The 16,890-nt window shown below is 65.0% G+C and overlaps 1 protein-coding gene across 1 annotated transcript; it reads right to left on the bottom strand.

Annotated features, from left to right (window-relative positions):
• Positions 1 to 15,388: 15,388 nt before the first annotated feature.
• GP1BB (glycoprotein Ib platelet subunit beta) lies at positions 15,389 to 16,622 on the bottom strand. The gene is made up of 2 exons (XM_060028555.1): positions 16,491 to 16,622; positions 15,389 to 16,257 (listed from the first exon to the last, which is right to left on the bottom strand). Exons 1-2 carry the CDS (start codon positions 16,498 to 16,500, stop codon positions 15,650 to 15,652), a joined length of 618 nt encoding a protein of 205 aa, XP_059884538.1. The 5' UTR covers positions 16,501 to 16,622; the 3' UTR covers positions 15,389 to 15,649.
• Between the last annotated feature and the right edge of the window lie 268 nt (positions 16,623 to 16,890).

The raw sequence follows: 16,890 nt of genomic DNA, 5'->3' as shown, positions 1-16,890 counted from the left end.
CATGGCCAGAGCCCAAGCCCAGAGTCCATGGTGCTCCCCCCAACCTCTCGGCTGCCTTCCCCAGCCCCTCAGGCTGAGTCCTAGGCCCCAGGCCCTGCCCTGGCCTGTGTCCTGAGCCCAGTGCCACATTCCTCCCTGTGGGCGAGTCCTGGACACCCACCAGCCCACCCTTGGAGGTGGCTCTGCCCAGCTGGCCCCTCAACCGTTCCCTTAAAGCACAAGCCTTGCCTCCCACTCCCTTCTGTAGAGGGGAGACTGTCGAATCAAGAACCTGGAGTATACGGGCTCTCACCAAGCAGTCTGGGGGAGACGGATTCCTCCTCGTTTTCTGCTGGGGTCAGCCCAGTCGCTGGAATCCAAACCCACAGTTTCTCCCTCGCTTGACTAAAGTCCCGTGCAAGGCCCTTGGGGCAGGAGTGGCAGGCATTGGCGGGAGGCCTGTCCGGGGCCTCTGCAGGCTCCAATGGTCTGGCCTGACCCACGGAGGAGGTGGGCGTGGAGGGGCAGGAGTTGGGTGAGAGGGGTGGAGGCTGATGAAATGGAGACACCCAGCTGCCCCTGGACCCCTTGGAATAAGCGGGCATTTGTGACACGGCCAGCACTGCACTCGTCATGGGACACGTCACGGTCCCAGAGGTCAGAATCCTGAACCTCGGGTTCTAGGAGGAAGTTTTGGGTCTGGGGACCCTCCATCTGAAAAGGACCTTGGGAAACTGGCGGTACCTGCCAGCCTGCCCTTCCCCTCTGCAGCCCCCGGCTGCGGTCTTCTGGCCCTGTTTGCACACCCCTAGTGACAAGAAGCTCACTCCTGGGGAGCCCACTGCGGCCAGGACAGTGGGCTTTGCAGCTCTCAAGAGCCCGCCCCTGGAGAGACGAGTGGGGCCAGCGCAGGGGAGGCTGCCTGGGTGGCAGGAAGGGTGGGGAGGCAGGAGGGGCCGACTCAGGGGCACGGCACTCCGCATCTCCTAGGTGAACCCTCCACCCTGACCCTCAGTGCCCCAGGAGGGTGGGACCCGGCTCCATGGCCAGATCTGTGCTGGACACTGGACGTGCTGGAGGCTGCAGCCTGAGCCTGCTTGTTTGTTCTCCATCTCGTTTTTCTGGTTTGGAGCCTGGGAGCCCAAGCAGGGCTAGGGGCCTGGGAATGCGGGTGGGGGAGGAGGGCGCCCTGGTAGGAGTGTGGCCAAGGGAAGGGATTGGGCCAGGGTGCGAGGCCATCCCTGTGCCCTGCGTCGCTGCCACCTCCTATCCATACCTGCCCTCACCTGCAGACAGGTGGGGGAACTCTACCCTGAGCCACTGGGGTCACCCCATGGGCATCCCAGAGGAGGCCTGGTCCTGTGCCCATCCGCCTCCACCCACTGGCCTGGCTGCAGGCCAGAGAGGGGACCCAGGGCCCAGACTCCACGGGGCTTCTGTGGTCACAGGGTCAGGAGTGCAGGCAAGTTCCAGAAAACAGGGGGGTTTGGTTCTTGGCTCCCTCGGGAACAGTGGGCAGTGGCTCGAGGCCCCAGAATGTGGAGCTCCCGCTGGGGGCACCTCCCACCCACACGTCATCAGTCTCCCTTTGATTTAAAACTGGGTTCCTCTGCTTCCCCCGTGGGGGCCCTGAACCTCTCCACGCCTCTGGAGGGGACTGATAGGGTCTCCCTCCTTCCTCCCGCCTCCCGGCCCCCCATGGCCCGCCTCTTGTCCCCACTCTAATCCTAAATGCCCAGGACACCCTGTCCTCTCCCAAATCCTGCCCGCCTGCTTCTCTCCCAGATACACGTGGAAACTGAGGCCCAAGGAATAGAAGGCAGTGCTGAGCTGAAGCAGTGATGGGGACGGGGGTTGGAGCTCTCCTGGGCTGCCGGTGGCAGCAACTGCAGGCGCTGGCTGTGACCACCGGGAGCCAGTGGCTTCTGGGCAGCCGGGATTCCTGGGAGGGGCTGCTCTACAGGCTTCAGCCCCGGTGGGCTCAGCTCCCCAGCCCCACAGCTTGGCAGGGCTGTTAGGCAGGGGTCTGCCTGCAGACACTGGGGCCTGGTGAGCAGCTGGCTGCCCTTCCTCCAGGCATCCCACCCTGATCTCCCTCCGAGCATTCAGGACACCCAGGGCTCATCACCCACTGACACCCACATCTCCATTTCAGAGCTGGGGAAACCAAGGCACGGTGACAGTGTGTCTGTTCTCACAGCAGGAATCCAGGTCTGGCAATGAGGGTGGCTTGTCCAGTGAGGTAAGGGAGCAGGGCCAGACCTGGGAATACCTGAGGGGACTGGTGGTCTCCCAGGGGGCACCAGGCACAGAAATCCCTCTGTCAAGGGAGAGGAATTAGCAGCTGGGGATGGAGCTGGGTGTGTGTGTGACATTCTGGGGCTCAAGGTTCAGGCCCCTCTGGGTTTTTGAGGGTGCACAGGAGTTCGCCAGGGCAGAAGGGCCGTGGTCAGGTGGGGAGCCGGGGCTCAGGGTGAGCAGACAGCACCCAGGCCCTGGAGGCAGGATGCTGGGATTCACAGTCAGGTCTGTCCTCCCACAGCTGCCCACAGTGCCGTCCCTCCTACAGGCCGAGACAAGAGGGCCTCAGGGGCTGTGGGGGAAGAAGTCCACACAGCGGGGCTGGCTGTAGGCTGTCCATGTGGCCCTGGAAGGCCTGTCCCCTCTCTGGGCCTCGGTTTCCCCATCTGTGAAATGGTCGAAGGAGCCCGAGGAGACTCTTGGCCCTGATAGGCTTGCTGGCTTGGGGAGAGAGGTGTGGCCAAGCCCCATCTGCTGGGACCAGTCCAGGGACTCAGCACAGGTACTTTGAGGGCTAGGGGCCCGGCTGACTGGGGTCATGAGGATAACCCAGGAAGAATCCCCAGAACATCTGCCCCCCACTCCCCACATTCCCAGCTGGGCCTGGGCTGGTCCAGCGTCTGGAACACTCCTTACAGAAGGGGCCCTATCCCTGTCCGCCCTAACAAGGCCCAAGCCTCCCTGCCCTGCACTGTCCGCCCACCCACCTGGGCCCTCCACCCATGATGCTTCAGCCCTTGAAGCCCTGGGAAACTCTCCCAAAGGAAGATGGCTCCACTGAGTCCAGGTAGGGCCTAGAGCCTGGGCCTTGCCCTGACCAGCTCTGCTGGGCCTGAGCCGAGCCTCAGGCCACTCTGTCATCCAGGCACTGGGGAGTTCCTTCTGGTGTTGAGGTTAAGAAACCCGGGCATGTTGCTTTTTCATCAAACCCGTTCCAGCCCGTGGATCTCCACTCTCACACCTGCAACCCAGGCAGACATCACCAATCCATCCCAGATCTCCTGCTCCAAGGACCAGGAAGCTTCGGGTTTCCCACCTGAGCTCCAGCTGGCTTCTGCCTGTGGGTCAGAGCAGCGCATGGACTTGCCCACCCTGATGGTGGCAGAGCGGGGCAGTTCGGTGGCATCCCTGGCTCCCGGGTCAGGGAAGGCCAGCCCTAGAGGGCTCAGGGCTTCTGATGGGCCTCTCAGAGTGCTGGAGGCCAGAGAGAGGGACCAGCAGAGTCGGGGTCAACACCAGGTCCCCCACCTCAGTCCTGAAGCTGGCCCTGGCTCTGGCCCCTTAAGGGGGCTCCTGCTTCATCGCCCCTCCCGCCACGAGAAATTGTGGCCCAGGGAGGGGCAGGATTGGTTTGTGGGCGGGGTGTCCTCTCCTCTGTGGCTGGCCCTCCCCCAATGAGGACCGGGCGGGCGCCTCAGCGCAGCTTGGGCTCCAGAAACATTTGCTTTAAGTCTTAAAATATCAGGTTCCTGGATCATGGGGCTTCCCAGGGGGCAGCCAGGCAGGCGGGAGGGATTCAGGAATAAGAGGATTCCCCCCAGCCTCACCCCAGCAGCCTCTGTGCCAGGCCCTCAGCCTCAGCTGAAGCCAACCGAGTGTCTGGGGGACAGCCAGCTGGGGGAACCCTCAGTGTGCCCACAGCAAACCCCACCTCTTTGGAGTCCGTCTACCTCCTCAGAACACTTAGGTGGGGGAGGGACGGGTCCTGGCAGCCTCAGGGTCCCCCTAGAGGGACAAACTTGCTCCAGTAGGACCCGTGGAATCTTTTAGCCAAGGACGGTTCAGCTGGGAAACAAATGCCCAGGGAGCGAGCCTCTCCCTCTCAGCCGTGGAGTTGTGTGTCCACTCTGGCGTCCAGCCCTGGGGCAGGGCCACTAGGAAGGAGTCTTGAAAAGATGACACCACCAGGTTGGTGCTGGGCCCAGCATTCAAGTGGCTCCCAGGGACAGGGACACTTGCATGGGGTCCTGAAGGGTGAGTAGGAGCTTTAGGCTGGCCCTGGTCCTGGTAGTTAGGCTCCCTGGACAGAAGGACCAGACTGGAGTGTTCAGGCTGGGGCCAGGCTTGGGGAGTAGGATGGAAGGCCGTGGGGGTGGGCCCTGAGGGGCATGGAACACAGGCTCCAGCAGGTGGTCGGCCCAGGCTCCAGGTGAGGTGGAGGTGGGGGGCTCGGGTGATTCAGGCTTCGGGACCTGCTGCTTGGGGGACAGGGGAGCCCTCCTGGACAGCTAGTACAGCATGAAGGTGGCTCCCTCCTACTTCTGCTGTCCCGGGGACCACCTCCTAGAAGGCGGCACAGGCCCCCCAGCCTGCCCACTCTCTCCCAGGCAGACCACCGGCCTTGGCCCGGGGGACCAGCCTCGGCGCAGAGCGGGAATTGGAGCCAGGCAGCAACAGCTGGCCCTGCTCGAGCGTCCCCAGGGGCCGCCGCCTTCGTTCCCAGGCCCCCATCTCAGCCTGTTCCCAGGCTGCACCCCACCCCCCAAAACACACTGCTCGGGCTGTGGTCGGACAAGGCTGTGAGGGGACCACCGGCTGGGAAATCCTGCCTACCCCCGACTATGAGGGCACAGACGTGTCCTTGTGCCAGAAGGTGGGGGGGTGGGGGGGGAGAGTTGGATGCCCCCGCAGGCCCCTCCCGGCCTGCCCCATCCTCTGCTCTTGTCCTTGGGCTCAGCGTCCCTGTGGGCAGACACACCCTCCAGATGAGTGGAAGGCCCCAGGGGGACGCACCAGGCAGAGGGGGCCATGTGAAAGGTGAGGCCCCCAGAGGCTCTCGGAGCAGCTGCACACAGGTCTGCGCGGGTGTAGACAGACACCATTTTGGTGGATGCAGTGGTACACATGTCTCTGCTTGCCTCCCTGGGAGCTGGTCTTGGGGACCCCATGTTTCTGTCCTTACCCCCCAGCCATGTGCATGGCCTGGCTGCCAATTGCCATCTGAGACTGAGGCTGTGAACGGCCATGAGCCCTCAGCGCCCCCTCCCCGTCCCCACCCCCAGAGGTCTCCGGCCACGGCCACACATGGGGGCTTTCGCCTCCCAGAAGGGCCACCTCTGAGCGTCTGGCCACCAGGCTGCCCGTCTGTTTGCAGGGCCTCCCGCATCCAGGCTGGGCCAAGCCTCCCATTTTATGGGGGGAAACCGAGGCTGTGGCAGAACCCTGAGGGTGGAGGAGTCGTCCCATGGACATCAGTCATGGCTGCCAAGTGATGTGGAGAGATGGGGGAGGGGTGGGGGAGGGATCAGGGGTCGGGGGGACCAGGGCCGGACCCCCGAGATCCTCGCTGTCCATGCTGTCCGGCTTCACGGCCAGGGTCAGGGGAGGCAGGGTCAGAGCAGCTCCTCCCTCCCCCCAGCCCCAGGAACCGTGTCCCCAAGAGGCAGGGAGTTACAGCCCAGAGAGGATTAGGAGGTCGTTGGCGCCCCTGAAACCCAAGCCAGCAGCCAGCTCTGGGAATGGTCCTCTGACCCCTCTGCAGCCTCCAGGATCGCAGAGAAAATCCTCGAGGCCGAGTTAATACCAAGACCAATTTTTATTTCAACAAAGTTAATTCTCAACAATGTGATACTGAGGGAGAGGGATTTTCCTGCCCGGAGGGAGGGGGCAGGAGTCTTGAAGCAGCGCCACCCTTCTCCCTCCCCACAGCTGTCCCCACCCAGGGCCGCCTGGAAGATGCAGGTCCTGGGGACAGAGCAGTTTAGGCTGCGCCTCTGGGATGGCCCCCAGCTCTGCTCCTGGGCCTGCAATGCCCTCCCCCCCACCGCCCCTGAGATGGGTGGGGGCACCTCCAAGCGCCCCCTTCCCTTATCTCCTCACTGAGGGCAGGGTCCAACCCCTGTCTGTAAACTGGGCAGGGGGGCTCAGGAAGGCTCGCTGGGAATGCAGGAGCCCGTGTCCCTGGGGTCGCACTGACCAAGTGGACCCCGAGCACATGTCCGGCTGCTTCCAAGGGCCTGGGCTGAGATGGCCCAGGGTGCCCCTATGGTTGTGGGGGGAGGAGCAGGCGCCCCCCACCTCTGCGCCCCCTCCAGAAGCCCAGAGAGGGGCGGAAGGGAGGGGCTGGGCCGAGGGGCTCAGCTCGACCTCACTGCCCCCCAGCCGAGCACGGGGCTGGACCCGGAAGCTGCCCTCCAGGGATAATCGATGGTCTGGGGGCCTCAGCGGCTGCGGGAGGGTCGGGAGGCCTGTCAGAAATCCCTCCTGACGATGACCACATGCGCTGCCCGTCGGGCCAGGCGGCCAGGCCCTGCCCCGGCTGCCCTGCCCCGGCTGCCCTGCCCCCTCCACAGGCCTCTCCACCTCCATCACCTTCACGCCAGGTGCCCACTGCTCCCCATTCCGTGGAGGGGAGAGACCTGATCAGGACGTGGCCTCTACACTGACCCGGCCAGTGTCCAGTACCCGCGGGCCCGGGGCAGGAGGGTCGCCCCGGTGGGACACTCGCTGGAGAACAGGGGTGTTCCCAGCAGAGGGACCAATGCCTGCAAAGGTTAGAGGTACGTCAGGACTGCCAACGCTGGCCCCGGGCTTCACTCAGAGGGTACTGCCCGAGGGCAGGGGTGGGGCCCCCGGGGCACCCTACGACAGGCCAAAGTCAAACCAGATGGGCTGGGGGCCCCGTGGGGCCGGCGGGCCATTCGTCACCGTTATCTGCCCCGCCGCCAAAATCACAAACACATTTTTAAGTGAAGGACTGGCTGCCACCGGCCTGTGGGCCCTGATGCCGCCCAGCTGTGGCCACACTGGGTGGGGGTTGACATTAAGGGAGGGTATGGAGAGGGGGCAGGGGGGCCAGCAAGCGGCCTGCCACCCCCGACATGCCCCCAAGTCTGCCCTGGAGGCTGAGCCAACGCCAAACCCCCCAACCCCGGTCCATCTGCAGCCTCCCCTGCTCGGAGCAGTCTGGAGCTGGGGTGCAGAGCCCAGGGAGCACCCCCAGCTATGCCCTGGTCACCCTTCCACCTGCCTTCTTCCCCAAGCCTTGGCATCATAGATTCACCCTCTGACTCACACACTGTGCGCCAGGGCTGCTTGGGGGACAGAGGGACACCGGGTGGAGAGGTGCCTTCTGCATGGGGATGGCGGCTCAATGGTCATTCCATGGGGTGAGGCTGGGGGCAAGACCAGAGCCAAAGACAGAAATAGGGACGAGTGATCAAGAGAGACAGAGACGGGAGTGTGAGCCTGTCACCAGAGACCCAGTCCGAGTGTCACCGCAGGGCCAGCTGAGGCTCAGAGGCATGGCCCAGTCTCACTCTCGCTGTGGCCTGACTATTGCGCTCAGATCTGTCCGCTGGCGCCTGCAGGTGAGGGTGGGGCTGGGCTGTGTCTGGCCATCTCTCTGGGAGCCGAACGCAGGTCCTGCCCGGCACCCTGGACCCCCGGGCAGGCCCACGGGGGTGGGGGGCGCCGGGAGAAATGGCCTGTGACGGGGGTGGGTGTCCCGGGCGGGAAAGCAAACAGTGTCAGCGGCTAATGAGCGGGAACCGGCCTGGGGCTGAGGGCCTGGGGAGGGGCACCGCCATCGCTCATCCTGACAGGCCGGCGGGTAGGGGGTGGGGGGCCGGGGACCAGAGCGGGGGCAAGCATGAGAGCCGACAGAGGGGCCCCTGGAGACCCGACCCCCTTCAGAGACAGACAGACGGACAGAGGGAAGTCAGCGGCCCCCATCCCCCGCTGTGGCCCAAGGGGACCTGACTGTTCCATCGTCTCTCCCATCTTCGGACCTGGCTGCCCCCCCAACGCGCAGACTGTGCTGGACAAAGGGCCCTGGGAGGGGGCTGCGCCTGGGACCCCCGCATTGCATGCTGGGAAGCAGGAATCTGGGCCCTTCTCCTCACTCGGCCTTGGTTTCCCCATCTTTACAAGGAGGAGGAGGGCAGGGGTGCTCTGGGCCCCCCGTCCTGAATTTCCACGCCTCCCTGCTCCCTGTAGGCAGCCCCAGCTGCCCTCAGGGTCCCCACCCTTCCAGACAATCCTCTCCGAACCTCGATGCCTCCAACAGGCCTAGTAGCAGTGGGTGGGCTGAGTCCACACAGAGGGAAGCAGCCTCTCCTGTCCCGCCCGGTTCATAGGTGGGAGGCGGAGGTGGGGCAGGTTAGAAGCCCCGACCCCAGCCCGCACCCAGGCAGAGCCCACCCAGCCTCTCAGCTGCCATCTGTCCCCTGACTTTGCAGGGCTTCTGAGCCGGCCAGACCTTGGGAGCACTCCTGAGTCCCTCCTGGTGGCCCCCACAATGGCCCGGCCAGCCTAGCGGCCCGTAAGTGCCTGCCTGTGGGGTGTTCGGGCCCCTGTCCCTCCTCAGCCAGGAGGGAGGGGCAGCCATAAATTCACACCGTCAGCCGCCCGCGGGATAAATGTGTCATCGGCTGCACGATTTACGAGCACACCCCTGGCCCGCGAGGCAGGGAAAACAAGCCTGTGTACACACGGCACGGCAGGCAGGGAGGGGCGGCGGCCGAGGGCACACAGGGGCACGGCGGGCCAGTGGGACGCGCGCCCGGGGGAGGTGTGAGGACGCGGACCCGCTCACCCAGGGAGGCAGCACCATCCAACTCCCGTCCACACACGCACACTCACGCGTGAGGAGGTGGCCTGGCTGCTCAGAGACACGGCTTGCCACCCAGAGCACGCGAGGTTCTGTGCAGGGTCTCCCTCACCCCCAGACAGCCCACAAGGAGGGTCTTGGTGGAGGGGACCCGGGCCGCTGCACGGGGAGGACACAGGGCGAGTGAATTGGGAGGAGGCGGATTCGGAACAGGTATGGGGTGGTGACGCCTCACTTGTGCCTGGGGCCCACCTGCTCTGACTGTCTCGGAGGCCCAGGGGCGCCGCCTGTCCAGCCACTGAACACCCCAGACGCGGGCGCTAATGGAGTGAGGCTATAACTCAGGAGGACCCTTCATAGTCCTGCCGCCACACCTGAGACCACCGTGCCCGCCGCCTACCTTGTCTACCAGGACCCTGTGGGGTGGTGCCAGGCTCCGGGCTCCACTGGCATCAACCTCAGTTACCTGCCAGGACCAATCCAGGTACAGTAGCCCAAGCCTGAGATGCAGGTGGGTCTGGGAGCCTCAGGGAGCACTTGGAGAGGACCTGGAGGGCCCAGGGCAGGTTGGGAGACTCAGGAAGGATTTAGGGAGGATTCAGTGGACTCACGATGGCATTGCTGAAGAGGTCTAGGGAACTTCACGGAGTCAAGGCTGCAGGTCAGCCTTAGCCGTTGATGCCCTTCCACCTGTCCATGGGTGATCTGGGGACACAGTCATGCTCCAGTCACTCCTGCTGGCCTCGCCACAAGAGGCTCAGGAGTGTGGGCCCCAGGGATTCTGGTGGCGGTGGATCCTCAGCCCAGGGAGGAGGGTCTGACAGATGACCCAGAGGCCACCGTGGCAGAGCCACGTCACCCCAAATAAGGAGAGGTGGCACTGACCCCCCCACCCGCCAGAGGTTCCCACACCAGAGACCCACAGAGAAGAGGCCTGCAGAGCAGAGGCCCCAGTTGAGGGGTCTGCAGCAGAAAGACCCATAAAATAGGGACCTCCCCACCAGGGACTCACAAAGAAGTGTCTGCCCAGGGAGGCATTTAGTGCCAGGAGACCCAGGGCTGCACAAACAGGTCTGCCCCACTTTTCTCATAAAGCCTCCTGAACTGCCCCTCTGTGCGACGTCCCTGGATGGCGGCATCCCCGGGCCCCTGCCTGCTCTAGGTCTGTCGCTGGTACACCTTTGGTGGGCACAGGGCATGGGTGGGCGTGCTGGGACAGGCAGCTGTCAGGGGCCCTGCCCCTCCCAACCCTGGCCAGACAGAAGCCCTTTCCTCAGTATCCGCAGACGGGCTGGAATTCTTCAAGAGCATCTTTAAATAAACAAAGCACAGAGAAAAGCAAACTCCCCAACACAAACCACATCAAAATAGATTTCTACGTAGAAGCAAGGCCGCCCACAGGGAGCCCTTCAGAGGGAGGCCAAGGGCGTACAATTCCCAGGGTGATGCCCACACTGCCGGGACCCCCAGCTCCAGGCTGCAGCCTCCCTTTCAGGGGCGGGCATGCCGGGCCCATCCACACACCTGGGCAGAAGTGGCTGCCATGGGAACCCTCTATTTCCCCTGGGGTCCGTATCCCCACACCACGGGGGTCCATCAGGTAAAGCTTGAAGGATCCCCTTCCAGCCCCTCCCACCTCTGAGGGTTCCTGTGGGGATGGTCCCAGGGTCCTGTGTGATTGGCAGAGAGAGAAGCACCTGAGCTGGGGGGTGGGGGGCTCTGCTGGGTGGAGGTCTGGGGACCAAGGGACCTACACCCCAGCCCTCCCCCGTGCAGCCGGCAGCCTCCAGACAGGGGTGCTCACGGGTGCACGGGTGGGAGAACAATTGGGAATGAATGAAGGATTGGACGGCGTCCCCCCCGCCCCCAGCATGCTGGGGGGAGGGGGCCCTCGCACCCCCTCCTTCCCATGGGCTGAGCCCAGCGCACCTCCTGCCCCTGCATTCTCTGGATCCTGCCCTGTGAGGCAGCTCCTGGACATCTCCAGGAGGCCCTCCCATTCCCCACCTCCACACACCGGGTCACTGCTTCTGACGTCCCAGGGCTCAGGGGGTTTGTTCTGAGGGTCAAGGGACCATCCGCATGACGAGGCCCTGGCCAGCCCCCAGGATACTCAGTGCCTTTCTCAGGCACAGAATTCCCAGCACTCCGAAGATCTTTTGAGACGAGAAAGCCCCTGTCCTCGCCCCTACCACTCTTTGAGACAAGCCAGGAAAGATGTCATGGTGGACGTTTGTGGGTTTCCCCGTGTACAGGTGGCCTTATCTCTGCCACAGGGGTCCAGCGGGTTGTCTGCAGGACAGACGCCCAGGGCAGGGATTGCTGAGGCTGGTCCGGCTGGGATCGGGGTCTGGGCCCACCCTGCAGGTCCTGAGAGCATCCTGTGGGCTCTCTCAAGCCTCGCCTGACCCCAGGGGGTGCTCACACCTGTGGCGGGGGCCCACCTGGCCCATCTCTCAGCACCCTTTGTCCAGCTGGCCCTCAGCAGCTGGGGGTGGTGGTGACAGGAAAGCAGGATGGAAGGAGGGACAGATAGCATTTCCCCTGGGGCAGAGGGGACCCCCTGGAGGCTTCACTGGGGAGGACCGCTGACCCCAGTTCCTGTAGGGCCAGCCCAGGTTCTCCTGATAGGACAGGACGTCTCCCTGCAGACGTTTCCTGTCTGCAGACAGAGAGAAGAGGGAGGATAGACTGCGCATCCAGTGTAGACAGCACTGGGTGTAGACAGCTTGTGACTGGGCTGCAGAAAGAGAGAGCTGGAGCAGGGGGATCCCCTAAGGACTGTTAAAGGAGCGGGGGATACAGCTAGGGCCAGGCCCAGTCACCAGGGCCAGTGACCCCAAAGACCCCCCTCAACCTGGGGGGGAGGGCTTCCCGAGAGCCCCCTGCTGATTTATGGTCCTCCAGGGGGAGGGGAGTTATGGCTGCAAAGTCCTTGCTCCCTCCTCCTCTTCCTCCTTGTTGGGGGTTGGCAGGCTGGGTGGGGTGGCTCTCAGCTGGTTTCCAGATGGGCCTGGTGGAGGGGGGTCTGGGGGTGGGAGGTAAGGGGACCTGGCGGTGTCCTTGGGCGTCTGTAGCTGCCTTTGTCTCTGAGGTTGTCTCTGTCTCTAGGCCTGTCTCTGTCTGCCTCGGGCTCTGTCTCTGTCGCTCGAAGCCCCCCTTCTCCATGGCAGCACCGGTGGGTGGGGGTGGGAGCTGGTGATTTATCACCCGCTGCCTGTCCTCCATCGGAAACGCTGGGGGTGGGCGCAGACTCTGCGCTGAGCTATGGGCCCCCAGGGCCCCGCCACCCACGCCAGTGTTGTTGCTCCGTCTGGGCGGCGCGCCCACCCCCCATCATGGCCAGGGCTTGGCCCCCAGCCCTTCCCAGGGCCTCGTCCGCGTGGGCCCCTCGAGTCCAAGCCCAGCGAGCGGCCGGCCCCTCCGCAGGCAGGAGGCGCCCACTGGGGACCCGCACTCCGCCGCCAGGTTGGTCAGGAGGTGGCGGATCCCATGTCCCACTCCCTGGGCATCCGGGAGCCAGCCAGCCTCTCACGGTCCCCTCCACGCGGCCTCGCAGCCCCCGTCCGCCCGGTGCACACAGCAGGGACTCAATAAGTGTTTACGGAACCAAAAAGCGGTGGAGGGCGGAGGGCTCACCTGGGCTGACCACCCCCCCAACTCCCCTCCGGCGGAAGAGGCCCCTTATCTTCCCCGCGACCGGCTGTCAGCGCGCGGCGGGGGCGGGGGGGGCGTCCCCTCGTTCTCCCTCCCCGCCCCGCCCCCACGGCCGCGATCTGCGGACCCCGGAGCCTGCCCCCTCCAGCTTGGGCAGGTCCTGCTCTGAGCACCGCTCCCCGGCGAGCCTGGTGTCTCTGCGCCCTGCGCCCCTCCGCCCCGGGAGCCCTGCACAGGCTCTCCTGCAGGTCGCGAGCGCCCTCTGCTGCCGGGCTGGGGTCGCGCGCCCGGGGAGGACGAGACACAGGCATCAGCCCATTTCAGGGATGAAAACACCGAGGCTCCCCGCACAGGTCAGGGTTTTGTCTAACTGCGCCGCCGTCTGGCCCTGCCGGGGCTCACTCTATGCAACCCCTCAGTCGTCGCTCACTAGCCAGGATGTGGTTTGAGCCCCGGGGCAGTCTTAGGGTCCTGCACCACGTGTCTGGGCAGGGCAGGGCCAGGACGCGCCCTGCTGAGGACATGTTGAGTGGAGGCCTTGAATAGTTAGGACATAGAGCAGGAAGGTCATGCCTGCCCTGGGAAGGGCTGGGCCTTGATCTAAGACTGGGGGTCCTGGGAGCCACACCACTGGCCACCCCCCTACCCCCCGGGAAGCTGGGGGGCCAGTCTGTGGTCAGGGGATCCTGGGGCTGCAGGGCAGGGGGCCCTGAATCAGCCAGCCTGGGGGCTGCAGGTATGAGGGGTTGGCAGAGCTTTGAGTGGACCCTGACCTGTTCCCATCTGGAAGGAGTCTGAGGCCCCAGAGGGGACCAGCCTATCAGTGGGGAAGGGACCCTGGGGCAGGTGTGTCATCCATGAGATGGAGGACAGTGCTGGAGGGAGGGGCACCATAGGCCCTGGAGCTGGGGGAGGGGTGTCCACTCCTCATTCAGGGTCCCTGAGCTGGAACTGTTCCAATTCCCCACACTCTGGAGGCTGAGGCCCCAGGGTTAGTGTGTGGAGGGTCAGCTTAGGGTCAGGATTGGGACTGGGGGCTCCAAGCAGGCTGGGCCAGGTCAGCCAGCGAGGCCAGGCCGGCATCCCCCTGTGGTCAGTACCTTGGCCGGAGCCCATCAAAATCATGGAGAACTGGCAAAAGGGAGGGGCAAGCCTGGAGAAACCATGTGGTTGCACTGCCCCGTTGTCCGAGTGGGAAGTTCTTCCTTAAGTCTGACCACACTGTGATGCCAGCCTTTTCCCTCTTTCAAAGAAGCTCCAGTCTTCTGCATCTCCTGGCCCTCGGGGCCCTCATGCCCACCCTCTCAGCAGGACACTGGCCGTGGAGCTGGGCTCCTGCTCACCACTTCTCACAGCTCGTGCTGGGACCTTGTCCCATGGCCCAGGGGGACCTCCTTCTCTTAGCTTGGGGTCACCTAGGACCCCAAGGCCACTTTCTCTGGGCCCTGCATTTGCCCCCCAAAGTCCTCAGTGAGGAGGAGAGTGGGTCCCAGGGGCCTGGTTTCAGCTCTGCTCCCAGTGCAGCCATGGAGAAAGCTCTGGGGCCCAGCAGGGAGACCCGCTTCTGGGATCTGGTTTCCTCCTCTAGAAAGTAGGGGTGACACCCGCTTCCTGCACCACATTGGGGCTGAATTTAGGGGGTGGCCTCTGACCCACACCAGGGGCTCTGGGACACTCCCTGGGGAGGTAGGGTGGCAGTTTATTTGTACAAAAGGGGCCGCTGTCCCAGATGTGGTGATAAGGCTGGATGGACGGCCAGACAGTCAACTGCAGCCCACAATGGGCCGGATGCCATGCACCTGCCCACAAAGGAGGGGGTGGCTCCTGCCTCACGTCCCACCGGCAGCCCTGAGATAGCATCAGCCTGACCGGAGGGCCATCTGTCTTGTCCCACAAAGGCCAGGACAAAGGCCGTGTCAGTGGCAGCCTCCCCGACCCGGTCAGAGGAGCCGGGGGCCTTCCTGTGCCAGGCAGCTGGGGCTCAGGCCCGAGGCTCCTTGTCAGGGTCCTGTTTGGGGTGAACAGCAAGCAGCCTTCATTGTTCACAGGGCCAGACAGGTGGGGGCCACACCTAGGGCGGGAGCAGGACCCCAATAGTGGGAAATGCATCAGGCCCTCTTTGGGTCCGCCAGGCCCTCATTAGCACCTGAGCCTCACTGGGACACCCACAGAGGATTTCCAGGCCCTGGTGGCTCAGCCTGGATCCAGGGCTGGGACGGGGAGACAGGGACTGAGAAACAGTCAGAGGTGCCTTCCTGCAGGAGGCGGCGGCCAGGTGGAGGACACAATTCAGAGACCTGCAACCCCAGGTGCCTCCTCACCCGTGCAGGGAACTTTACGTGGACCCCAGCTCACAACGCTCGCTCCCTCCTCACCTGCCCTCCAGAACTTCTCTCTCAGATGCCCCGGAAGCATCTGCTGGGCCACTCGACCGCCCTCACCATCCCCAGTGCACCCCTGATACCCTGAAAGCTGCCTGTGTGGCGCAGTCACTGCCTTCAGGGAAACCTCACACCCTGGACTGTCCTCAGAGCCACCTGGAAGACCCTCACTGACTCCCGGAAACCGCCACTCTGAGCATCTGCTCTTTCTGGCAACTACACTTCCTGTGGGGTCCTCACCGTCCCCACACTGTCCTGTCCAGTGTCCTCACTGCTCCACAGTGTCCTCACTGTCCACTGTCCTCACTGTCCCCTGTGTCCTCACTCCCGCCAGTGTGGGCACTGTACTTCCAGCTCTTCTGTGCCTTCTCACTAGAACTTCTGGGAGAGTCGGTGGCAGGTGAGTTCACTCCCAGACCTTGTGCGCACCCCAGAAGGTGATTTTGGGTGTATGAACATGCGATGTGTCCCCTTGAATCATCCCCGGAGCTCTTTCTGGGTTTGAGGGGGGGATTCCGAGTCGCACGGTGCAGAGATCGGTCGGATGGAGAGCAGGGTTTATTCGCACTGGAGATGGCGTGGGGGGCTCGACTGGTCTGGGCAGCGGCTCGCCCCGGGCCCGCTTCGGCATCCAGGTCCAGGGGGTGCGAGCGTGTCGCCAGCGGTGCGCGCGCAGCAGTGGGGCCCCTGCGCGCGGCCGCGGTGGGGGGAGCGTCTGGGAGATCGTGTGGGCGGAGGATGCGGCTGGAGCGGGGGGCCGTCAGCGGGCCGGCCGCACGGCTCAGCGCCAGTCGCTCGGCTCGGGGGTCGCGGGCTCCTCCGCCAGCGGGGTAGTCAGCGGCCACCGGCGCGCGCCGCGGGCGCGCAGCCTCCGCAGGCGGCACAGCAGCAGCGCCAGCAGCAGCGCGTGCAGCAGCCCAAGGCAGAGTAGCAGGAGCTGCGCCGCTAGCGCCCCGCGGCAGAGCGCGCCAGGCGGGCAGGCGGCGCGCAGCTCCTCCTCCACCAGGTAGGACAGCAGGCGGCCCCGTAGCGCGGGGGGCGCGGCGCAGCGCAGGTCGCGGTAGGGCTCGCGCTCCAGCCGGCCTGCCAGCCAGGCGCGCAGCGGCACCAGGTGGCAGTCGCAGCGCCAGGGGTTGGCGCCCAGGTGCACGACACGCAGCACCGGCAGCACGTCCAGCAGCCCTGGTGGCAACGCCGTCAGGTTGTTGCCCGTCAGCACCAGTTCGGTCGTATCTGGCGGGAAGGCGGCCGGCAGCGAAGCCCACGTCAGCCCGCGGCGCCCGCAGTCCACGCGCGTCCCCGCGCAGCGACACGGGGCCGGGCAGCCAGCGGCCGGGCGGCCCGGCGGCGCGAGCAGCAGAAGCATTAGGCTCAGCGCCCCGCGCGGCCCTGGAAGGGAAGCGCCGCGGTGAGCCCGGCCCTTGGGGCTCCTGGGCGGGGTCCCGGGGCACCCGCGTGCCCCCCATCACCCGCGAGCCTCTCCACCCCGACAGCCCGGCACCGGCTGGAAGTGCCCTCTAAGTCTGACCCAAACCTCTCCCGACTACAGCCCAGAGGACAGAGCACCTCCCCACCGGACTCTACTCAGGGAGCGGCCTGGCCCGGGCAGACCCCAGACTCACCGGAGCCCATGGCGAGAAGACAGCGGTCCAGCTAGCTCTGGAGCGCCAGGCAGCAGCCGCAGAACCGGGCGATAAAGCCGCCCCGCCCCTGCCAGTCCCCGGCGCACCCGCTGAACCGACCACAGCCCCGTCGCAAATAACCAGTAGGCCAAGCCGGCAGCGCAGATAGAGCGCTATCGCCAGGCTGCCGGCCGACCGGGCTTCCGCCCCACTCGCTCCCAGGGGCGCACGGAGCACTCGGACACCCTCTTCGACGTTCACCAACATTGTTCTCCCGTCACCAGGACAGGACGCAGCATTCACAACTGAACAAACTGGAGAATGGGGCTTGGGGGCAGGGATCATGCGGGTGGAGGGATGGGGGACCAGGGGCTCAGGAACCCGGGGCAACAGTGCTGCT

Source organism: Delphinus delphis, chromosome 13 (genome assembly GCF_949987515.2).
Source record: "Delphinus delphis chromosome 13, mDelDel1.2, whole genome shotgun sequence".
NCBI lineage: Eukaryota > Metazoa > Chordata > Mammalia > Artiodactyla > Delphinidae > Delphinus > Delphinus delphis.
The sequence above is the reverse complement of the archived record's forward strand: the minus strand, read 5'-3'. Positions and strand labels throughout refer to the sequence as shown.